The 25,664-nt window shown below is 48.4% G+C and overlaps 1 protein-coding gene across 1 annotated transcript; it reads right to left on the reverse strand.

Moving 5' to 3' along the window:
• Positions 1-732: 732 nt before the first annotated feature.
• POU4F3 (POU class 4 homeobox 3) lies at positions 733-24,446 on the reverse strand. The gene is made up of 3 exons (XM_025892314.2): positions 24,371-24,446; positions 1,996-2,125; positions 733-1,678 (listed from the first exon to the last, which is right to left on the reverse strand). Coding segments are annotated over exons 1-3 (1,029 nt in total). The 5' UTR covers positions 24,373-24,446; the 3' UTR covers positions 733-781.
• Between the last annotated feature and the right edge of the window lie 1,218 nt (positions 24,447-25,664).

The following is a 25,664-nucleotide window of genomic DNA, read 5'->3' on the forward strand; positions in this document are numbered from 1 at the left end:
GGCAGTAATTATCCCCTCAAACACCATCAGTTTGGGGAGAATGGGCCAGAGCAGTCAGCTGCTGCTTGCCACCAGGTGCGATCCCAGCATTTTCAGGTGCTGAATTGCGCCCATCTTTTCTGGGGCCCGACTTACCACAGAGAACAGCTGGGACCTCAAAACTCCACGAACACTTTCCCTGAACCTAATCCATGCTACCTTAGAGAACTTACAACAAACCAAAGGATGAGACGGATAAAATTTAAGAGGGTAAAGGAGTATAAGGCTATCCTTTGGAAACATACATGTATTTTATATACTCTAAATAAATCTCCAGTACATGTTTGTGCCCCAGTTAGACTTTGTATTATTATTTATCACTGCCTTCCCATCCCTTCACCTTTTGTCTAATCGCGCTTAGCAAAGCGGCGCCTTCACCCACAGAGTCGTGCGGCCGGGCCAACTCACTATCCCCCGCATGTGGGCTCCTGCCCTGAGATCGCGCAGCCCAGCGCGGAAGGGCGATTTTCAGCACCAGGGACAGCGCTAGTCCCTCCAGGCCTGCCCTTGACGGATTTTTCCTTAGCGCCGTAACGTTTCTAGTGGGAACAGAAAGGAAAGAAGAGAAAGAGAAGGCCGGGAGGCAACCAGGTGGGATAAAGGGGAAAGTCTGTGGCTTCGGGGCAGAGAGCCTGACCTGCCAGGAAACTTCTTGGTGTCCCCCATAACCGTTCCCCTCCCCAACTCCGGGGGGTGGTGTACACTCAGCTCTCCCGGACCTGGACGCTGCGCCCCGCCGCAGTCAGTGGACAGCCGAGTACTTCATTCGTTTCTGTTTCTGTCTCTGGTTGCAAAACCAGACCCTCACCACGTTCTTTTTAAGGTCCAGTTTCTCGGCGATGGCCGCGATCTTCTCAGACGACGGCCGCGGCTGGATGGCGAAGTAGGCCTCCAGTGAGCGCTTCTCTGGCGCCGCGATGGACGTGCGCTTGCGCTTCCGCTCACTGCCGTTGAAGAGCTCTGGCTTGCTGTTTTTCTCTCGATAGGCGGCCTCGGCTTCCTCCAGCCAGGCCTGAAGCACCGGCTTGAGCGCGATCATGTTGTTGTGTGAGAGAGTGAGAGACTCGAACCTGCAAATGGTGCTCTGGCTGAGCGAGCCTACGCCGGGGATCTTGAGGTTGGCTAGAGCCGCGCCCACGTCCGCCTGGGTCACCCCCAGCTTGATGCGCCGCTGCTTGAAGCGCTCGGCGAAGGCCTCGAGCTCTCGGGGGTCCGACTCCACGTCGCTGAGGCATGCGGGCATGGCGCTGTGAGGCGCCACGGCATGTGGGTGACTCATGCCCATGGCCTGGTGCAGGTGGCCCATGGCGCCCAGGTGGTGCGGGTGGATCTGCGCCGGCATCACAGAGTGCTCTGGGGCGCCCAAACCGCTCACGCTCAGCGTGGGAGAGATGTGCTCTAGCAGGTCACCCTCGAGGCCCTGGTGCACGGCGTGGTGCGGGTGCGAGGTGAGCGCGGCCGGGTGGGATATGGGCACGGTGGACGAAGTGGACGTGCAGGGCACGCTGCTCATGGTATGGTAGGTGGCGTCGGGCTTGAACGGATGGTTCTTGCCGTGGGAGACGATATCCACCGCCGCCAGAGCTTCGGCGCGTGCCAGCAGGCTCTCATCAAAGCTTCCAAATATATTACCCTGCAGCTGCAAGCGAGAAGGCGCACAGCACGGTCAGTGGGGAATACTGTCAACTCAGGATTAAAACACATTTTCAAGCAACCGAGATGCCTCTCCTCAAAGCCCAGGTCATAAAAATTAATACGGAGACAGAGGCTCTGCTGGAACAGACGTGTGGATCAGAGGGACATGAATGAGAGAGAGAGCGCGCCGGGAGAGAGCGCGGGGGAGACAAGGAGAGGGGTTCAGACAGCGGCGATTGTTCTGGGCGACATGAAAAAAACATGAAGCTAGCGCCTGTCAAAAAATGTGCCTTAGAGCGGTAATTATGCTCCACTACGTACCTGCGGGGCTGGGAGACAGACTCGGCGCATGGCCTCGGAACTGGAGTGCAGGCTGGAGAATTTGGGTTCTTGAAGCACCGGGTGCATGCCGAAAGGCTGCTTGGCGTTCATGGCCATCATCTTCGCGCGCCTGGCAGGGAGGCAGCGAGGGACATGGATGAGGCTCTTCTCGCTCGCTCGCCGCGCTCCAAGTGAGCGCCGCTCAGCGCCCGCGCTCCCCTCGCCCTCTCGCTCGCTGCCTCCCCTCTCCCCCACCTGCTTCTTCACTCATCTTACAAGCAGCCTGCCAGGAAGGGCCCGGGCGCGCGCAGGCGTGCTCACGCGCCCGGGACTCGCAGGGGCGGCCCGGGAGGCGAGGCCAGGCAGCAGCTCTAGGCGCGCCTCTGTGCGCCCGCCACGGCCACCCCCGCCACAGCATTTATACCCGGGCCCGGCCTGGCCTCTCCCGGCCGCCCCGCCCCGCCTGGCTCCAGGGCGGCAGGCCTTCCGGATTCTTTCTTCTTCTTCGTGGACTTGTTTCCCCCCAAAGTCTCAAACCTCTCTGTCCTGTCCCAACTCGCACTGCCCAGATCGAAGGACAGCCCCGGGCTGAGCGGGGCCAGGAAGCTGACCCTACTACACACACACACACACACACACACACACACACACACACACACACGCCCCTTGTCGGCCAGGCTGCCGCCAAACTGCCCATTTCCAGGGCGCTCCTGGCCCCACGCCCGAGCGGTCCACCAGTGTCCGGCCCGCGGCTCAGCGAAGAGGCGCCTCCAAGCACCCAGACGGGCTCCAGGGAGGGTGAGGGGCTGCCAGAACGAGCCCCAGGTGACCTCAATCGCCCGGCGGGGTGGAAATGGGGGAAGTAAATGCCTGCCCGGTCCTGGAGGCCTGAGGCTTCCTCCCCACGCTGGCAGTTCTTGCTTGCCTTCTCTAGAAAAAGATAACTTGGTCCCCTTCCCCCCCTCCCATCCTCAACCCGCCAGTCTAAAGAAGTTTACTGAGTACTGTTTAGTAACATGTCAGGACTGCCCACCCCCGCCTTGGGAGTCCGTCAGTACACTTCTGCTGGGCTGCCAACGCTTACAAGCCCCGTTCCCCCAGAACAATAGCTGCCATTTTTGAGCTCCTAATACTTGCTAGGTTGTTTAGAGACTTAGCTCGCGGTATCCTCACACCCTACGGAGTCGGTACTGTTACTCTGTTTTAAGTTGAGGAAAACGAGGGTCAGAGGAGTTAAGTGAGTCGCCCAAGACAGTAGAGCTGGTTGGGAGCAGAGCCATTCACTCACTCTTCCGTTATCCATTCCACGAATATTTACTGATGGCCTACTGTGTGCTAGGCACCACGTCTGACTTCCCAGGCTCTTCATAATTCTGCACTTTGTCGTCCTCCCGAAGTTTCGGGGACCGGACTGCCCGGCCCCCGCCTCCCCTCTGCTCTGATCCCCTCGCCTTCCCTCTCCTTCCCCCGCGCTAGTAAACATTGTGAATAATGGATGGGGAGTCCTGGTACCGCGGCAGCGCCGCCCTCCGGGGTTCGGAGCAGAGCCCTGGGCGCCCAGCGGAGCCCACCTAGCCTCTGACGCCGACCCCGCCTCTGCCCCGGAGTGGCCTTTGTGTTTCAGAGTTCTCACAAGCCTGAGGGCTAGGCCTTGTGCGCCCGCGGGTGTGGGCCCGGTTTCCCAGACGTGAACATGGTGGTTGTGTGTGGAGGGGCCAGCCGTTGGCCTAAGAGGAAATCCTGCCTAGGTCTGGGCTCCCCACACGCAGGTCCTGCCAATCTCTTCTCTGTATCGCACGCAGCCAGCCCCCTTGCCTGGTTCCCTGTCCATCTTCTGTCCTCTAACTGGGGAAGAGGACTCAGCCCAGGGGCCAGAGACCAAGGGCTGCCCCTCTAAACCTCTCCGAGCCTGGGTTTCCTTGACTGTAAAATGGCAGCTGCCCTACTGTTTGCCTTCTTGGGTTCTGGTGAAGGAGTTTGGAACTACAGGAGAAAGAAAAGCACTGAGCACGGTACCTAGTGCTCAGCAAACCTCACAACCTGATGCTTGGCGCCCAGGCTTTGCTCTCAGATTCAGCATGCATCTCTGCTTCTTGCTGACCAAGATGCCACCAGCCGTCTCATATCTTATTGTAGTGTAGTCTCCTTATATGTCAAATGGAGAAATAGTTTCTCCTCCACTGAGTGCTGTGAACAATGCACTGAAATAAGCAGTTGGCACAGTGCTTGGCACATTGAAATCAGGAAATAAATCTTTGTTCCTCTCTTCTTCCTCTCTCACCTTAAAGATAAAGCATGTGGGAGCCAAAGTGGCCTGAGTAATCTCCTTGGAGAATGGTCGGTCTGACGGTACAAACTGGTTCTCTGCTGTCCTTCCTTCATTCAACATCTGCTTGGTGCCAGACTCCATGCAGAGGACCAGGACACAGATGTGGATCAGACCCCATCCCTGCCCTCACGGAGTCACCATTCTGAAATCCACTGCAGGAAATGGGCTGCAAGCTTGCTCTGCGGTGGAGACAGTGTAGGTTCAAGACACAGAGCAAGGCTGGTGGGATTCTTGAAACACAGAATGCACACCAGAACGTGGCCCTCGGAGGGCTGGGATTTAGACAGCATTCTAATGTTGGGCTTTATGTGACCCTGGCTGGGCTTCAGTTTACCCAGAAGAAGAGGGCTGGCCTAGATGATATGTACTTCCAGCTCCAGCCAAATACTACCATTCTGGTTAATTTACATGAAACACATTTGGGGGCACCTGGGTGGCTCAGTTGGTTAGGTGGGCCGACTCTTGGTTTGGGCTCAGGTCATGATCTCAAGGTCCTGGGATGGAGCCCAGCCCAGTGCATTGGGATCCATGCTCGGTAGGAAGTCTGCTTGTGGATTCTCTCTCTCTCTCTCCCCCTCTCCCTCTGCCCCTCCCTCCCTTCCTGTTCTGTCTCTCTCTAAAATAAATAAATCTTTTTTTTTTAATGAAACACATTTTGAGTAAGTCAAGAGCTTCTTTCCAAGGACCTGTAACTTCCCAGAAGCTGAAAGCAGCATTATTTTATCACTTCACCAGTGTTTAGGATCACTCATTCTTGTTCTCTGCCCAGTGCAGGAAGGCAAAAGGGGGGAAGAAACATGGGGATGGTGGATCTTCCAGGGAGAAAAATGTGTAACTTGTCTTGACCCCACGGTGCCCTGAGACCCACACTCACTTCATCATTCCCTAGTTGTCTATGAAGCTGAACCCTCAGAAACAGAAGGACAGGCCCGTCCACACCCACCCTTTCCCACTTTGTCCCCTCAGGGGCCTGGGAGACGCTTGCCACGGTCGAGGTCAGGCAGGGGTCAGAGCCAGAGCAAGATTAACTGGCCCCCTTAGGCCTCCAGTGCTGAACTTCAGCTCACCAGCCCCTGTTCCAGCACCCGCAGGCATTAGGATCACAAATCAAAAACCACTCCTGCATCAGGTAAGCTGTGTTCCTCGGGTTTTCCTCATCCTTCCCCCTCAAGAAGTTCTATTCCCAGCTCCACAGAGCCAGCAGTAAGGTGACACCCATCCTTAGGGACCAGTCTTTCTGAGAAGGCCCTGGAGAGAGAGGAGATGAAGTAAACACCACACGGGAAAGAATGAGAAGGAGAGCCATGAACACTCTATACTTTATAGGATTTGCACACTTCGATTCTGTCCAAAGCAAGTCCAGGAAAGTAAACTAGTTGGGTGTATAAAGGGGCAGATGGGGACAGAGGTAAACTGGAGAGCAAATGCCCCATGCTTATCCCTGTGGCATTAAATTACCATTAAAATGCACATGCACATGCGCCCCCCCCCCCCCCCCCCCCCACACACCCCCACATAACAAGATCTGTCTGAGGATCCAAGTAGGGACCACAGGAGCATTTATGGAAGTGACACTAGAAAGGGGCACTTTCTTCATTCTGGGATCGTTTCAGAATGCCTAATAACAGCTGGGTCTTGTCATAGGTTCTGCAGGCATAGAGCGCACTGCTTTAAGAGCTCAGAGTCTGGTGGGAACATAAAATTGCCACAGGTAACTCTAAATCAGAACACAAAGCACTATGTCCCCCCCCCCCAGAAGGACTAGCCCTGGGGGAGGTGCTGGGGCAGACGGGCAGAGGCGTTTTCTTATGGGCCAGTGGTTTTCAACTTTAGCATGAGCAGGAATCATCTGCGGCCCCTTAAAATACAGCATCCGAGGACCACACGCAGAGATTCTGACCACATGGACTGAGGTATTTCCTAATAGACATTCGTGATTTGCGTGCAGGTGACCTGGGACCCTCAACTTGAAAACCTTGCTCTGGAAACTTGTTACCTGACATTACTTTTTTTTTTTTTTTTTAAGCCCTGACCTAATTATGTAAGTTTTGCTAAGACTCAAAGAGATCCTTTCTCTTCTTGGAGTCTTTCATGTCTTCTTCTATTATCTGTTGGTAAGAACATGATGTTTTATCATCTCAGCTCCTTGAAGGACCCTGGGACTTATCTGTCCCTCTGTCTCCAGTGCGTGCATCTACAGGCCAGGCACCATATAGGAGCTTAATATAACAATTTGCATGGAATGAATGAATGCATGAATAATATCCTCCCCAAGATTCTGGCAGTCGGATGATGGTGACAGCAAGAAAAACCAGTTATGGACTGCCAGGCTCCAGGCTATGTGCTTTAGAAAAGAATTATAGCTGCATCTCCAAATCAAGACTTTGAGATTGATATTATTTCTCCATTTTCCAGATGAGAAAACTGAGGCATAGAGAGACTAAGTTCTCCAAGGCATTGGAGACATGTAAGCCTGGTAGGGTGGGCATTGGAACCCAGGTTTTTCTAACCTCTGAGCCCATGCTTTTAACTAACGTCCTGGGCCGACACCAGTTTCCCCACCCTCCAAGCCTAGAGGCTGAGCCTGGGAGGATGAGCCAGATTTACTTCTCTCCCAAAAGGGAGGCGGCCTCTACTCCAGTGGCACAGAGGCTGGCCCCGCTCCAGGAACGCTTCCGGCAGGGACCACCTGCAGAAGCAGCAGCTCCCCGGTCCCACCTCCGTCCCTGGCCCCTGGCCGAGCTCCACCTCCGGGGAGATGGGGCGGAGGAAGAAGGGTGGGATAGAAGATGGCCCGATGGGACAGCCGGCCTGAACTCAAGATGCCATGGCGGGGAGGCAGCTGGAGATGCTGCCGGGCCAGGTGTTCGCAGCCGCCCGCCTCACCTCCCTCTCTCTTTCTCTCGTCTCCTTTCACGAACTTCTCACATGTACCTGCCGCCTGCGCAGCTGCTGCCGGCCTCGCCTGTCGGCCGCTCGCCTCGCATTGTCTGCGCGGGTGCAGACAATCCGAGACGCCCAGAGGGACTGGGGAGCCCGAGGCCGGGCACCTCTGAGGGGTCGGCACGCGCCAGCCCTCCCCCTGCTCGGCGTCCCGGCCCACCGAGCTCTGGCCCTCCCGCGGGAGGGCTCCGGCAGGTCCCTGACTCCTTACGGCCTCACTTTCCTCACCTGAAAAATGAGGGGACCAAGCCAGGGAACTCCTAGAGCCCTTCTCCATCATGCATTCTTTCACTGAATACATTTATTGAGCATCTACTGTGCGGCAGTCACGATGTTAGGAGATAGGAATTCAGCTACATCCAAGACAGCCCCCCACTCCCTCCCACTTACCCCCTACCCCTCTAGAGCTGACAGAGGATTGGAGGTCTACTTCCAGTAGCTGTATAGGAGTGGGTTCCTGCAGCCCAAAACGGATGAGAGAGGCCCCAAGTTTTCTGGGTTTAGTCTATGAGGATTTCAAGGAGAACCAGGCAGTGGTTTGGATCTAACACGCCAGTGCCCAGGACACTCTTCCTTATAACTTAACTTCCCTCAGGCATGGGGTGCCTGGGTGGCTCAATGGGTTAAGCGCCTGCGTTCTGCTCAGGTCCTGGGATGGAGCCCCAAGTGGGGCACTCTGCTCAGCGGGGAGCCTGCTTCTCCCTCTCCCTCTACTGTTCCCCCTGCTTGTGTTCTCTCTCTCTGTCAAGTGAATAAATAAAATCTTTTAAAAAACCTTCCCACAGTCAGCACTTGGCTTTTTCATACCCCCCTGACCCCCAAGGAGGTCCTTCTGTGTCATCATCTTTGAGCTCTAGACTTTAGAATATCGCTGTCCTCAGCAGCATGGCCAGCTCTGTGCTTGTCCTGAACTCAATAATCACATGGTCCTGTTCCTGGCCCATGAAGACTGGTTTTGCTTTTCTCTTCTCCAGTTCATAGGCATCTTGGAGTTCAAAGTCATAAAGTCAATCCCCAGGTCACCCAGTTGGTTGTCACCTCTTCCCTGACCAAAGGATTAGGCCGTTTCTCTTACCCAGTCAGCTTGGTTGTGAAGAGGCAGCAAGGGAAAAGGTCTGGATTCAAACATGTAGCTAACCTGCTATGCGACTCTGGACAAGTCACTCATGGGCTCTGGCCTCTGGTTACTCAGGACGGCAAGAATGTTGGTGAGACAGGATCCATGGGTCCTTTCAGTGTGGATATATCAAAGTTCTATGTGTGGATCTTGGAAAGATGGTACAGGCCAAATCCATCACCATAGATGGAAACCAAGTTCTAATGGTTCTGCAGGGTGCTCTGCAAACCAAGCAGGAAGCTTTGTTGTTTCATGTATTTATCAAATACTTGCCAAGCACTTCCTCTGTGCTGGGCACATGCTAGGTCTGGAGATACAATGATAAACAAGGGCTACATGGCTCCTGCTTTAAAAGCTTAGAGTCTGGCTGTTGTCTTATTCATTCCTCACAATAACTCCCCAGAAGTGAATTATCCTTCCGATTTTTTTTTATGGATGAGGCAACTGAGTCTCAGAGAGGTAAAGTAACTTGTCTGCCAATGCACAGCTCATTGTTTCCTGAGCTCTCACTCTGTCTTCCTGGCTGTGTGCATTATGTCAGTTAATCCCAACAGCCACCCTACCTAGGATGTAGGTACTGTTACTACCTCTGTTTCAGAGAGAGGACTGCTGAGGGCTCAGAGAGGTTGTGTCCCTTGAAGCCACCCGGGAATAAGCCACGGGGTTAAGATTTGAACTCAGGTCTGCTGCCCTAAACTGTGGGCTTTCCCACCCACACCAGGAAGCCTCCAGGAAAGGGGGTGAAACTTCCTACAACTTGTTCACTTTCCCTTCAGTCCCCTGGATGAAACAAAGAGAAGTAGAACCATTAACCAGTCTCTGTAAATTAACAAAAAGAAGGAGAGGAAAGTGAGTAGGAGGAGTGGGGGAACGAAGAGGCAGTGGAGAAGGAGGAGAAGAAGAAGGAGGAGGAGAAAGAAACATAGCAAAGAAAAAGAAAAAGGGAAAACGAGCGAAGGCTTTGCTCCCATCAGGGGGGAAATCGGCGTCTTGTCGCCTAGCTCCATGCCCTGATTTATGATAAAAAATTTAGAGGAAATCATTTATATTTTAAAGGATCTAAATAGCTGCATGAAAGTTTTATCTAAAGTGCCACTGTATTTATAGGCAGTTCTTCCATGCTGGAGGTAATTAATAGATGTATAAATCGCAGGGCTTTGAGCTCCTCTGCCCGCTGGGCTGGATGGCGGCGTGGGCCTTGGCACTTGGGGACGGAGTGGGGAGGGAGTGGCAGCAGCAGAGAGACCTGCACCATCCCCACCTCCCACCGTCCGGCCCCGCCCTTGGGGAAGACTTTGCTGGGACCCCAGAGCTAATTCCCCCAGGACGAGGGAATGCAGCTCCAAAGCGGAAGTTGAGCTGCAGTTCCCAGCTGCCCAACTTCTAGTCGCCTTCAAGAGTTTGTCACTAGAGAGCTCTAGAGGAGGCCCTCCTTCCCTCTTTCCTGCCCCCAAGTCAGTGCCAGGGAATTTGCCAGCTGTGCTCTGGCGGGTTTATAACTCCAGGAGGTCTTGGTAAGTGAAGTAAGTCCTGGGCTCCCTCGTTCTCCCACCCCAACTTTAGCCCAAGTCCATTCTCTCTCTGTGCCCCCTGCGCAAGATGCCAGGCACTTGTTTTGTTTTGGAAAAGGAAGCCAGTTGTGAGAGGCTGACAGCTCTCGGCTTACTTTAATTAAGGCTGTGAAATATTGATGGTTTTGGCTCTCTCTGTGGCCGCCACACCTTACAAGCTGGGAGAGAAGCCCAGGGATGAACAAGTTAAGGTAAGCCAGATGGTTTCCCTTCAGAAATGCCATTCAGACCTACAGAGGTGTCACTGCCTGAGATCATCTCTGAGCCTACATAATTGATGGGTCTCCTGAATGTGAAAAAGAAAAAAAAAATCCACCAAACTGGAAAGAAACAGTGATGACTCATTCAGGGTTGAGGAGAGGGTGTGCCTTCATACTGGGCTGAGGATGGATAGGCTGGGGGTAAACAGCAGCTACCTTGGCCCTTTTCTTTCATTGGGTTCCCTCCAGCAGGGCCATATTGAGCCACTTTCTGTCAGGATGTAGGGCAGAAAGAACCCTCCCCATCTAAACACCCTCCTTTATCTTCCCTGGGGGACTAAGAGCAGGCATTCCTCGATAAGAAGAAACTATCCATCTCCCTTTTTATTTTATTTTTATTTTTTAATTTTTTTTCAAAGATTTTATTTATTTATTCATGAGAGACAGAGAGAGAGGCAGAGGCAGAGGGAGAAGCAGGCTCCCTGCGGAGCAGGGAGCCCGATGCGGGACTCAATCCCAGCACCACCGACTTGATCCCAGGACCGCGGGACTGGGATCGAGTCCCCGGGCTGAAGGCAGACACTTTAACGACCAAGCCACCCAGGCACCCTATTTCTTAAAGGTTTTTATTTAAGTAATCTCTACACCCCATGCAGGACTCGAACTCACGACCTTGAGACCAAGAGTCACACGCTCTTCCAACTGAGCCCTTAAGCACCCCTATCCATTTTCCTTTTTAAAGTCCTTTAATTTCCTATGCTCTGATAAAGTACCACCAAAAGTGGGTTCAAAAGAAACTTACACAGTCACCTCTTTATTCCACCATTAAGTTTGAGCTGGAGGATGAATGTGTGTCTGTGTTTTTTTGCCGGTCGTGTGGCTCGAAACAACACTACAAAAGAGTTGCCATCCTGGCACATCAAGATATTTTGACCTAGTAGATTCATGCACTTATGGGAGTTGGAGGGGAGTGTGTTGGTGCTGTTTGTGGTGGTGGTAGTGGTGGTGGGGGAGACTCGGTCTTCCAAGACTCATGTCTTCTGTGTGCGTGAACAGGAGTGAAACATTATTTTTGACATGGGATGACCTTGCCATTGACACATTTTACTACATCAGTCCAGAAGTGTGTGATAGACAGTTGCTTCTCTTTACTAAAATTCATCACTTTACAAACAAAATACTATAAATATACTCTGCCCCATTCCATTTCTTCCCATGTATATTTATCCATAATTTATTATATTTCTCAAACAATATTTTTCTAATATAACAAAAAGGACACTGAAGGTCTAGCTCTATCCCTGGGTTCGGTATCCAAGTTCTAGCAGATCAGAAATACAGAAAACCTGGAAGCTCTTCTCTCCTATTTCCCCAGACATTTTTCTCCCTGTGAGAATCACAGTTCGTCTATTTCTTCTGCTCTTGCATCCTACTGCCTGAACAGGGGTGAGAATTTTGCATGCATTTGCAACTGAGTCTTTCAGAATTCAAACAAAATCAGGTCTGGTGGTAAATAGAAGGATCTGGAAGTGAACGTCATATTCCAAAGAGCCGTATACATCACAATACGGTAGGTGGTACTGTGTTAGATTTCACTTCACATTTATAACCTCCTTTTTCTCCAAAGAGCGTGTTGCACACAACTGGCCAGTTTCAGTGCAGTAGGAAATGACCGCATCCTTTGTGAATGAGCGGTAAGCTTTTGATAACTGCCATCAGTGTGCAGAGTGGCTGTGTGATCGGGAATTGTCAGAGGGCTTAGCGGGACAGGGAAGCTTCCTCTGAGTTGCTATGAGCTGAATGAGAAGAATGTGACAATCTGAGAAGAGTTTGCCAAGGAAGGGTAAGTGCAGCACCCCAGGCTGGGAGTTTGTGTGTTCAAAGACCAGGAAGAAGGACTCGCTGCTGGGACCAGCGCACAAGGAAGAGGAAAGGGATGAGTTTGGAGGGGTGAGGGGATTACATAGGACCTTATAAACCACGGTAAGAAACTAGTGTTTTGCTCCAAGAGCTGTGGAAATTTTTAAGCAGGAGAGTGATAAGCATTTTGACAAAAGTCTCCTAAAAGGGCACACAACCTAGCAGGCACATAGCAGGGAGGTCTTCCAGAAAAAAAAAGTGGTTGTCTTGTTGTTCCCTCTGTCTGGAATGCTCTCCCTGCAGAAAGTCACGTGGCTCACTTGCACACTGCCTTCAGGTGTCAGCTCAAATGTCATCTTCTCAGCGAAGCCTTCCCAGATCCCTCCATTTACCATTTCAGATACCTCACGCCTCCCGCGTTGTCTCTGCCCTTCTCTGCTGTCTCCATAGCACTCATTGTCTTAGAAACTTCATAGTCGTATTTGACTTTCTTGTTAGTTTGTTGTTTATTTTGCTAATAGAGTGTAGGTTTGATGAAGGCAGGGGCTTGGCTTTAGTCACTTCCGTTTACCTACTGTCACAAACACTGCCTAGAGCTTAAGAAATTCGCATGGAATCAATGGACTCACCTGAGCTGAGTTTTGACAACGTCTGGTTTAAAAGAATGACACCACGTGTGCCATTGGTGAGGCGTATATTTGGGTCCTCTCATTCAGGCACCCATAACCAACGGGAGGCCACAGAGCTCTTTGTCACTTTGGAAGGTATGAACAGTAAGTAGCCAACGTGGGTATCAACCTCACCTCAGACTGCGCTCCCCATCATTCTGCTCATCATGTCAAGCCCATTTCCATTTCAGAATCCTTGTCTTCATGTTCCTCTACCTGGAACCTTATCCCCCGATTCCTTCCCCTGGCCACCTCCTCCTTCTCTGTCATTCAGTTCACATGCCACCTCATCAGAGAGGACTTCCCTGGCCTTCCCCGACTACCCAATCAAAATTACCTCCATATACCCCATCCTCCCACTGGTCACTTTCTACCCTGTTACTCCATTCTTGTTTTTCAACCTAGCACTTAGCATGATCTGAAAATTACTTCTCCCTTTACTTGTTTATGTATTTATCCCCCATGTGCTTTCACTAGAATGTAAGCTCCATGAAAGCAGACAAGGCCAACCTTGTATTTCATGGACTCTTCAGTGCCTGGCATACAAGGAGGTGCTCCAAATGTGTGTTGAATGGATGCATAAATGAAAAAATAAGTCAGACAAGCTAAGGTTGGCCCAGAGCTGCAGAGTGAGTGATTGGCATTGCCCAGGAAACCCAATTCCCAGTTCCCTCCTCCCCTTTAGACGACATTGCCTTCCCCATGTATGTGGGAAAAGATAGCTGAAAAGATATACAAGAAGAACTGAAACTTTTCTAAGCCCAAACTGAGGGGAAAATGTTGAGCTCTTGTGGAGGAAAGAGAAAGCATGTCCCAGCTTTGGGAGGATCATTGCTTCCATTGTTCCTCTGAGCCTTTGGGTCAATAAAGCAGATTTCTGACATCATAAAGCCAATTAAGACAAAAAAAAAAACCACATACACAAAACTTGACACTGGCTATGGCATGACTGTTCCATTGTACAATCTGATCGAGGAAATGTATCTAGGATTACCCAGACAGTCAATTATTCATGAGCTAAACGTCCAGGCATCAATTACCTGGCTTGATGCTCTTATTCATTAAGGAGATTGAACAGCCCAACTTAACAAAGCAGGAGAAAGTTGCTAAGTAACAGAAGTTACCTGACCAGCCCTCAACACTGCAACTTCCACAATATGAGTCTTTTCATGGCAAGAGGGCCCAAGGATCACCAGCACCAGAGATCAAGTGGTAAGCCCCAGTGGGGCTAGTTTCAGCTTCAGCAAAGGGAAGGGAGCTCAGGGCATATGGGCTTGATTTAGACAGCAGGAGCAATGTACAAGATATGAGCTAAGTTCCCCTTACCAAATGAACAGGATATTTGCCAAGAGGAATAAGAATATTTCACAACATATATCAGTTAACATTTTAGTTGAAAGTCAGAGATGCCTCCCTAGCATATAATTGAGCAAAAGTAGACTGCAAGTGTAACAACAATTCCCCAGGGTGCTACAGATTTTTAGAATTTCTCTTCAGGCATCCACCTGAGAGTGCGTCTAAAAATCATTCTAAGGATAAGAAAATGTATAAATAAGATACAAAAGTTGCTATAGAGGACACAGAGCTTTATATACCCAGCATAATTAACTTTCTCCTTATAAAAACTTGTTCCACTACAGATAAAACTGTAGTTCCGTTGGCTACTACTTCTAGTACTTGTCTGTATTACTTTTATAATAATAATAAAAAAAAAAGACCCATGTATTCTCAGATTTGCACCTACAGATCTTGAGGGAAGGAGTTTCTGTTTCTATATTCAAGGGAATATAGCAGTTGGCCCAGGGTTTTCCAAAAATTGTGCATTAGCACATCCAGTGTATTGTTTCGGGACATAGTGTGATATAGGCAAGACCAATTACATAGTCTGCAGCACCCAGTGCAAAATGAAAATGTAGATCCCCTTTCTCAAAAATTAAGAATTTCAAGATGGCGGGGGCACCTGGGTGGTTCAGGTGGTTAAGCGACTGACTATTGAAGTCATGATCTCAGCATCGTGGGATCAAGCCCTATATCGGGCTCCAAGCTTGGTGAGGAACCTGCTTGAGAGTCTCTCTCCCTCTCTCTGTGTCCCTCCCACCCTCATCTCTCAAATAAATAAATAAATATTTAAAAAAATAATAATTTCAAGATGGCAACAACAGAGCACTAAACCAAGCATGGGGCTCTTCTCAGCGCAGAGCCCTGTGCCGCTGCCCAGGTCGCACACCCATCAAACTGGCCCTGGGTTGCAGAGTTAAGAGCACAGGCTTCCCCGTGAGATAGACTCCAGTGTGAGCCCTGACTTCACCCCTACTAGCTGAAAGGCCTTGATGAGTCTTCATTTTCTCAGAGATAATAATAGGAGCAAAATGAGGATGAAATGAGACCACGCCTGGCACATGCCAACCACTCCATAGGGGATAATTATCTTTAATGCTGTGGAAATATTAATGACAAGTTACTGACAATGGAGCAATGCTCCTGGCCCTGCTAGTAAGTGTCTGCACAGGGTAACTTGATTCACGCACACAAGCTCCAAAACAGGGCAAGCCAGGACTGACCGACACTGCCCTTCTCTCTGCACTTGGGTATCACCTGGTCCGGTTCAGTGGAATTCCTTTCTTCCCACAGCTATTAGCACCTGAGAAGGGCCTGATTTGGGTTGATGTGAATATTTCATGTGAGGTGAAGCTGTTGCAAGTTTGATAACTGAGGTTCATTCTGAGCCAACATAATCTGGCTCATTTATTCATTCATGAAATACTTGGATGGTCATTCGCTGGCACTGGGGAAGCAGATAAATCATAGGCAGTTCCCATCCTGGTAAATACTGCCACAGCCCTTTGAGGGACTGACTTGTTTTCATCTTTTTAGGTCTCAGCTCAAATATCAGCTCCTCAGACAGGCCTTCCTCTCTGCCCTCCCTAAAGAAGATTGCCAATGACTGTCTCATCACCCCATTCAGTGCCTTCATAGATCCTGTTGACTTATTTGTCAGCAACAGAGGTGGTATCTTGTTCATTCTGTATCTCTATAACACAGAGGAAGTCCTGGCTTACAGTGGGAACACAGTCAATATTTTTCAATAAATTAGTGAATAAAGGAGTAGAGGAATTGGATGGTGCTGTGGGAACACATTGCAGGAACACAGCATTCTGCCTGAAATTGTTGCCGATAGCCTCCCAGAGGAGGTGCCATTTCAGATGAGTCTTAAGAGATGGAAAGGAGTCTGACAGGCAGACAAAGGTGGGTGGATGTTCTAGACTGCGCAAAAGTCTAGAGGCCCAAGAGAGGTCAGGGACTGCAGATGTTTTAGTGGAGCTGAAGGTAGGGTGTAGGTCACAGGAGGGCAGGAATTCGGCCCAGAAGCTCAAGTGGGAACCAGATCACTGAAAGCATTAAATGGAATTCTAAGGAAGCTGAGTTTTACACTGGAGGCAGTCAAGCAAACTCCATTTATCTGCCTCCTCAGTGACCGGCACCGAACCAAGTGTAATGGGTACAGCAGTGAGTAAAACATACATAGTCCCTGACCTCAGGGAGCTTACCCTCTGGCAGGGAAGATAGACATGACATAAATACAGAGTGCTTTACCACTCCATCATTAAACAAAGAGTACTAAAAGCACTGTGATCAAATATTAGAGGGTGGGGCGAGAACCCATAACAAGGATATCTGACCTGGGTTAGGGATTGGAGAAGCCTACCCTTTCTTTTTTTTTAATATTTTATTCATTTATTTGAGAGAGAAAGAGAGCGCTCAAGCCCGAGCAGGGGGGAGGGGCAGAGGGAGAAGCAGACTCCCCAGTTAGCAGGGAGCTCAGTGCAGGACTCCATCCCAGGACCCTAGGATCATGACCTGAGCCAAAGGCAGATGTTTAACCAACTGAGCCACACAGGCGCCCCGAGTGTCCAACTCTTGATCTCAGCTCAGGTCTTGATCTCAGGCTCATGTTTTCAAGCCCCACATGGGCTCCATGCTGGGTGTGGAGCCTACTAAAAAAAGAGAGAGATTATAAAACCTGTTCTTTAAGACAGTACAGGGAATGGAAGTACGTATGCAGTACCAGTTGTATCACACATTGCAGAGTAAATAAGCAAAGCCCACAAACGTTTTTATTAGGTCAAAAACTTTCCCCAATCCTGTAATTTCTTGTCAGAGATTCTGTATATAAAACAAGAAGTAAGTAAAGGAAACTAGGACTCTTTAGTGACTGGCTGGACTTCTTGCAAATTTGGTTTATCTTTATTTGGGAAGGAGGTAACCAAAATGAAAAGCAATCCAGAGAAGGCAGAAGGAGCTAGAACCTCACATTCTCACCAACAGTGCCAAAGTCCAGGAGCCAGGGGAACGGCACCGTGATCGATGGCTAAGTGCATGGGGATGGCTGGTATTCTGCCCCATCGTAAATGGCTTTTAGTGGTACCCCTTTGAAAGGACTCCTGGACTTGCGTTCACCTCTGGGCTCTGCAATCGAGGTCAAAGTTGGTATAATGTGGAAGAATGGGCTTCCTTGTTTCAGAATATTTTTCTTGAGCCCATGGTGGGTCTTTATGGCAGTTCTTAAAATAGCCAGGGAGGAATAACTGGACTGGCAGCCAGTTATTGATCATTCAGCAGAGTACTAGCAGCTGTCACCAGGCCAGAGGAACAGAGAGACCATGCACCTGCCCTCCCCTGGCAGAACACATTTCCCCAAATCCTTATCACAGACACAGAACTAAAAGCTCTACCTGATTTGCTACCTCAGCAGCATAGTGTCTGATAATATCCTCTGATAAATGGAGATAAATAGTGTTTGGAAGGTGGACAGTGCTTTCTAGATTGACAGCCCAATTCTAGGAGACACAAAGGCATCAAGCCATCATCTGAAGTGAAAGTCTATAAAACCATCAGTAGTGGAGACTCTTTTCCACCCCAGACATGTTTATGGGCCCATTCAATTGCTAAATCCATCCATCCATCCATCCATCCATCCATCCATCCATCAAAACATGGTTCAATGTCTATCTGTGTCAGGTTCCATTTCAGGTTATGAGATATGAAAATGACCGGGATTCAGGCCTGGAGGAGCACACAATCAATGTTGACCTCAACCCCACTGGAAATAGGACCTGTCACTAGAGTTCTTAGGAAAAAATTCTCCCTCCAGCTATGATATGCCAAGTGAATGAGATGATGAGATCAATGGTGAAGGCCCAGATAGTCTTGTCCAGGAAAGGCCAATGCGTTTGTCATATCCTTGTGTCACTCATAGTCATCTGGTAATGGCTGTCTGGAACTCTGTGTAAGAATAACTCTGATGGTACGTTCAGATGGTGGGAAAGAATACTGAGGTCTGTTGCAAGTGAAGAATGGGGGAGTGGCGGCACATACTTGCTTTCTCTGGGGCAGTGGAAAGACAACAGGCAAGAAGCCTATCCAGAGAGACTCTGATTTTATTTCTACCGACAGCTGTGTAGCTTAGGCAAGTGAGCTACCTTCTCTCCGTTCCCTGATCTGTAGAACGAGGATGATAATGTATTCTTTGCTCTATTTTCCTCCCAAGTTTGCTAGTAATAATTGAATGAAATAAAATATGAGAAAGTATTTGTCACCATATAATTATATTGTAGGTTAATATTGTACTGAAAGAATTAGGCTTTAGTCTGGGCAGGGGGAGAGGAGAATCAACCAGTTTGTTTCCCTTTTTTTATGAATTTGATTTTGTTTTCCTGTGTGGTCATACTACAGAAAGCACTTGTGTCAGGTAGGTCTTTTTGATGTTAAAGAGCATTCAAGGTAGGAGAAGAATATCATAAGAATTCCTTTAAAATGAGGAAAACAGAGTTCTCACCAGAACCCAGGATAGTGGGGGCTCATGGAGACTGGTTCCCAGTTCAAGATAAGGAGTGTGGTTTATGATCCAATGTCACCCTATGGCCTTATCACTGTCTCAGCAGCTGGAGTCTGATCCCCCACATCACAACAACTCTGTCATGCTTGCTCCTCTATGTGATGTCGGTGACAATAATCATGGTGATAAAGATAGTTATTGAGGGGCACCTGGGTGGCTCAGTCGTTAAGCATCTGCCTTCAGCTCAGGTCATGATCCCAGGGTCCTGGGATCAAGCCCCGCATCGGGCTCCTTGCTCAGTGGGAAGCCTGCTTCTCCCTCTGCCTGCCACTCCCCCTGTTTGTGTTCCCTCTCTCTCTGTCTCTCTCTCTGTCAAATAAATAAATAAAATCTTAAAAAAAAAGAGTTATTGATGCTGTGCCAGGCACTTCACCCAAGGCTTTACTAAGATATCTTCATTTAATCCTTCCAACCATCCCATGAGGTATTCATATTTTAGGATGTGTTGGCTGAAGTCTTAAGAGGCTAAGCAACGCCAAGGTCACAGAGCTAGTGAAGATCACCTGAAAGCAAAATCTGGAAGGAGTTAAGATGACGGAGTAGTAGGGGTACCTAATCTTGCCTTGTCCCTAGAACACAGCTAGATAAATATGAAAGCAAAATCTGTTCAGGTCTCACCCACTGCATTCCACTACCATCCATCTCACAAGTCTCCGACTGAGATGATTTGACCACACAACAACTCACCCATGGTTGGGAGTTGGATTGACAATCCCAAGTGCCCCAACAGCTTGGAGATCTGGGATTCCGAGCCCCATGAACACTGGTGGAAAGGACTATTGTCTCAAGTACAAGGGTTATTTTTCAGGAACAGAGAGCCTGATAGATTCAAAGGGAGCACAGCTGACCAGGGACATTGTAGTTCTACTAGTCACAGGTTTTTTTTTTTTTTTTTAAGTACTTTGGATTAAGTTCTAGCAAGGCAGCAAAAATTAGAATTTTCTCCCATTTCACTCACATCACCTGTTTCTGTTCCCAGAACTCGTAAAAGATCCATTTTGTAATATCACATTTTACAGAGCCCTTGTCCATAATGTAGACCACATCCTTTCAACATTTACATCCTAGCAGGTAAATAACATTCATTTTAAGAAGTTCCCATCATATGCTTCTTAAGAACTAGCTGAAGTCTATATATAGTGCAAGTGCCTGGGCCTGTCTAGACCGCCAAAAGGAACTATCCCGCCATAGAACACTGGCTGGAGTTTGTTGAATTAACAGTCCCCTCAGTCACTGGTTTCAAAATATCTTGTTGAAACTTCACATCTTCAATTGTGTCCATTTTGCTCACAAAGTGATTATAGGAACTTCTGGATGGACAGTCTAGCCAGATGGAGCTCAGCCGTTTAGTTCCAAATTCAGCTCAAGCCCCACCCTTAGGTAGAAGATTTACAAAGAGTAATTTATCTGCATCCAAAGGATAGTATTTGGTACCTAACCATAGGGTTGTTCAAAGGGGAAAGAATAAATCAATGTGCCCAACATGTTGCCTATCAGTCTGTTCCCCAGGGATCTCTTCTACTCTTGTGGATTAAAACATAATTGTTGTACATTTTGCCCGTGGCATTCAGATTTGGGTCTGTGCACCTGTGGGTGTGTCACGACGTAGTAGTTACTTGTGCTAGCCAGATAACTAGTGCCTCCAGTCTGTTCCTTGAAACAGAACGGGATGAGAAAGAACTTAATGGATCCAACTCCCGAAAAGAACTTGTGGTATGATAACAACCTCCAAAAAGTCGTCAAATGCACAGGCTTGTAACAGAATGTTTGGATGAAACAATCTCAGCAGTTACAGAGCTGGGCTGCCAGGGACCCATCCCACTCAGCCCACAGTCGTGGCTGGTGCTGGAAACCGTAGGTGCAGATAAGACAGTGAGCCTTCCGCCACGCAGACTCACAATCCTGCAGGTATGAAATGCCACATCGGGATGGGTGTGCGACAATCAGAATGGCAGACGGGGAACAAGGAACATGCCTCTCCTAAACAGGGGCCCAGTGGGTACACAAAGAGGCGCCGTGTACAGAGGAGACACCGCATCAGCTCCCTGGGAGAGGGTGGGAGATGATAACTGGAGAACACCAGCTCTAGGGTTGGAGGGACAGGAGCCGGAATCCATGCTGTGCCTCTTCCCAGCTGTGTGACTTGGGCAAATTAATTAACCACTCTGAGCTACAGTTTCCACATTTGTAAAATGCTATTAGTACCTACCTCCCAGGGTTAGGTGTGGACATTCATGATAGGTGCAGACAAATAAGTGAGTCCTTATATGGGGAAGCTCTTCTGTCACTAGTCATGCTCCCCCAATCACTCGTGATAAAACCAACAACAGCACTAATAGTAGCCAGTATCTCCCAGGCATCCGCTCTGGACAGGTGTCCTACTGAGTGTTTATGGGCACTGCCAACCCCACGACTATAGGTAGCAAGTGTTACTTGTATACCCGTGTGCCAGCATGAAAACAGATTCATAGACTGTCAAGTGATTACGGTAATGGAGACAAGCAGTCTCCACCTGGACTTGCACCCTGGTCTGAGTGACCTCAGAGTCTGCCCAACTAAAAATGCTGCCTCCAGCAGTGGAAAAAGCTGTTAAACCAGGAAGAAAAAAAAATAGTACATAGTTGGCGGGCTCAAGTACGGGCTATGCTTAAGCAATTTGTACTTAAAAATCCATTTTTGGGCGGCGCTCAAGTATGGGCTATGCTTAAGCAATTTGTACTTAAAAATCCACTTTTGGGGAGGGGCACCTGGGTGGCTCAGTTGTTAAGCGTCTGCCTTTGGCTCAGGTCATGATCCCAACCCCGTACCGGACTCCCTGCTCTGCAGGAAGTCTGCTTCTCCCTCTCCCACTCCCCCTGCTTGTGTTCCCTCTCTCGCTGTGTCTCTCTCTTTCAAAAAAATAAATAAAATCTTTAAAAAAAATCCACTTTGGGGCGCCTGGGTGATTCAGTCAGTGAAACTTCCGACTCTTGAGTTCAGCTCAGGTCATGATTTCGGGGCGTGAGATCGAGCGCTCCATTGGTCTCTACACGCAGCGTGGAATCTGCTTGAGGATTCTCTCTCCCTCTCCTTCTGCCCCCCCCCCCAGCTCTCTCCCTCTCTTTCTCTCTCAAATAAATAAATCTTTTTTAAAAATTCACTTTTACCCTGAAAAATAGTATTTCTCTATGTAACTACATAACACTTTCTTCCTTCTTACGCCATAGTGGTCACTCCCTCAGGGTACTGCTGAGAAAGTGGGTGTTGCTGCAACAGGAAGCACACACTTTCAAAAGTTATAGGACTGGTGAGGGCTCCCAGAGAACTTTGTTGTGCTCTCACAGTCCCCACGTTATAACCGGAAAACATGACTGGATGAAAAATAAAAATTGTTATTCTCTGCTCATTACAGGAACATTAGAAAATACGCACAAAGGAGGAAATAAAAGCAATTCACAAGCCCAAATACTCTAACATTTTCGTATATATCCTCCTGTTTTTCTCCCCCTAGACACTCAGATGCATTCATACAACTGTTGATTTCTCCCACCTTCACCCTAAGTTCTCTCCTCCCTCAGTGTGGCCTGTCCCCAAAATAGTACCATCATTTGCCTAGTTGCTCAGGGTAGTATCTAGGAATGATGTTTGAGTCCTCTCTTGCTCACCCCATATCCAATCCACTGACATCTCATCTCTCCCGCTTTCCAAATACAGCTACTTCCAAGCCCATCACCGTGTCCAGACCACCACCCCTCTTGGCTTTTGACCTTCTGACTTCTACTTTTAGCTCCCTGTCTCTCTAGCTGCTTTTCCAAAAAAGTGATTCTTTTTAAAAGTGTTTCATCATATCATACCCCTGCTCAGAACCTTCCAATAGCTTCCCATCACACCTAGAATGAAATCTAAGACAGTCCCAGGGCCTACAAAGTCCTATGTGACCTACTCCCCTCCCTCACTGCCCCTCTGATCTTCTCTCTGCTTGCTGCTTCCTGCACCCAATCTCAGGGGCAGCAGGACCCCTGAGCATATGACTTGTTTTCATGCAGATCTCAGCTTTCTCTCTTTATGATCTGTCTCTGACCAGGTGAAACTCCATGAGTGCAGAGGACTTGGTTTACTTTGTTCTGAGGCCCCACATTCTAGTACAGTGTCCATCACCTTAGAGATGTGGATCATACATGAGACTAAAAATTAGACTTAGTGAATTTAAAACTACAACTTTGATGAGAGAATATACTAGTCAGTAGAAGTTGGGCTATGCTGCAGTAACAAACAATGCTTACATCTCAGTCACCTCAAATAACAAATAGCTTCTCTCTCACACTTGTCCATCAAGTGTGGGGACCAGGAGGTAGTCTCTGCCCAGGGCACCATCACTCAGTGTTGAAGGCTGACGGAATCTCTACCCCTGGGCAGTTGCAAGACTATGGCTGGGAGGAAAGATGAGAGCAAATTGGACTGCTCTTTACAGGCTTCTACGGGGAATTGATATATGTTGTTTCTGCACCCATTTAATGTACCAAAGCTAGTCTCATGGCCACCCTTAACTCCACAGAGGCAAGGGAAGCATGATCAATCATGTGCCTAGACAGAGGGGAATCAGAAGTACAGGGTGTCCACAAAGCCTGAAAACATAGGAGAATACATTTTGAATAGTTCGTTGATAATTTTTTTAAAGATTTTATTTATGTATTTGACAGAGACACAGCGAGAGAGGGAATACAAGCAGGGGGAGTGGGAGAGGGAGAAGCAGGCTTCCCACCGAGCAGGGAGCCTGATGTGGGGCTCGATCCCAGGACCCTGGGACCATGACCTGAGCTGAAGGCAGGCACTTAATGACTGAGCCACCCAGGTGCCCCAAATAGTTTGTTGATACTATAATTCATGAAAAAAATATATTTTCTTGTTTCCAGACTTAAAATACTCTCTATCTGGTCAACAGCACTGACAACTTCCACAGTGCTGTGCAGAAAATGTCTTTCTCATCTCTGTGGCCCTGATATGGTATAACAGGGATCTGACCCCTATTTGTGGGAAGTGATGTTTGAGTTGAGATCTGAAGGATGAGTTGCTTAAGGGAGAAGGAAGATGTTTCAGGGAGAGTGAACTTCTTAGGCCATGGGGCTGGGTGTTGTAGGGGGAGTCAGGGAAAGAGTCAAGGGAGAGAAAGCTGGAGACTGAGCAAGAGAGACAGGCAGGACCAGGGCTCTGCGCGCATTTGGCTAAGGGTGAGGCTGTGTATGCACGGATTATATTTGTAAAACGGGCATCAAACTAAAATTGTCTCAGAGCCTGGTTTTTTTAACTTAACATTATATCATAAACAACTTTCCTTGTCACCATAAGCCTTAATACAACTTATTTTTAATGACAGCCCAGAACCATTATATAACCAAATCATAATTCATTTAACCAATCTCCTACCGTTCAGTTTTGAAATGGCTTCAATTTTTTCACCACTGTAAACAATGCTACAGAGAAGACCCTTGTAATTTAGTGTTTGGCTCTTCCACCATCATTCACTTGGGATGAATTGTTCAAAGCAAAGTTGCCGGGTAAATGAGTACGCACATTTGTTAAGATTTTTTTCTTTTTTAATGAATTAAAAAAGTCATCCTCTGGACAGCTTGTGCCCCTGTCTACTCACACGACAAATACCACTTTACTTTAAATGTTAAGACATCTGTAGGTTATTTTGTTCCACTATTTTCCAGTCCCATACACCATACCCGGACAGAGGGAAGGCGTAGCGAGGAGCGAGATCTGCAAGTGCGCGGGGATACTTCCATTGAGACAAAACGGCAACACTCACATATCAGGCCATAGTTTCCAGTAAGTACCATCATCTCGTCCACAATATAGATCTCTCTGGCAGCAAACATTTAGGGGCCATATAATTCAGGAGTCGCTGTTGAAACAGATCAATGAGCCCTGCACATGATAACGAGCTTTCCCCCCCGCAACTGAGAGCTAGGGAGTCTGCGCCTCTCTCCACCCCGCGACTGGTCCGTGAATGGCGAGTCACCATTCAGCCCTGCCAGGGCGGCCCTGAAGCCGCGGGAGGGGAAACAGGAGGCTTTGCGGGCTGAGGAGGGGACTGCGCCATTAGAACTTCACTTTCGGGCTCTGCTGCGGGCTTGGGCCGTGGCCTCAGAGCCGTCTGTCTCCTTCTTCCTAGTGGTGAAATCCACAGCAAGTGCTAGCTTCTCCCACGTAAGGAATCCATCCAAGCGCTCAAAGACTTTGAACACGTCTGCGCCTCCGCAAAGGAAATTTTGTTGCCCAGGGCAATTAACTTTTTTTTTTTTTAAGATTTTATTTATTTACTTAGGAGCGCGAGCGCACACGCGCGCCCAAGCGGGGGGAGGGGCAGAGGGAGAGGGAGATGTAGCACTTCAGAAAAATCGAGATTTCATGGTCATGGAAAGAGGACAAATCAAAATCAAGGCACCAATGAGAAGAAATGTGGCAAAGTGTCTTGTCTTTTGCTCTACAATGAACCAGTAGGCTAACATGTTACTAAAATATGCAGCTCATTGGAGGTCTGAAAACAATGTAGAGGAAATATTTTTTTCATAATTATGGAAAGATAGCAACTTATTTTTGGAAGACAAAGATAATGAAAGCAATATAATCTACACGATTCCATTTTTTGAAAATTGTGAGCATAAATACATGTAAACACAGGCTTCACAGAATGTAGGTAAATACATTCACTAAAGTTATACACAGGAAAAGTATCAAGTGGTTGTCTGTGGGTTTTCATTTTTCTTCCTTTGGCCAATCTTTATTTTCCGATTTTTTCTACAATGAACATAAATTACTTGAGCACTAAAAATTACTTTAAAGTAACTGATGAATATTTTAGAGGACAATGATCTCTGTGAACCTAAATAGAGAATAAAGCGGGAAGCTTTCATATTATACATATGGACATGATCCAAAACTGAGTAATATAAAATATTTGTTTTCATTGAAAGGAAGTAAGGAAGTCAAGGGGAGGGGGCATTTTCTGACTTGAAGTAAACATATTTGGGGATCTGATCAGAAATAACTATTGAGGGGCGCCTGGTTGGCTCACATGGTTAAGTGTCTGCCTTCGGCTC

This window comes from Callorhinus ursinus, unplaced genomic scaffold, assembly GCF_003265705.2.
Source record: "Callorhinus ursinus isolate GAN/ISIS: 27379988/994484 unplaced genomic scaffold, GSC_fseal_2.0 scaffold23, whole genome shotgun sequence".
In the NCBI taxonomy this organism is placed as follows: domain Eukaryota; kingdom Metazoa; phylum Chordata; class Mammalia; order Carnivora; family Otariidae; genus Callorhinus; species Callorhinus ursinus.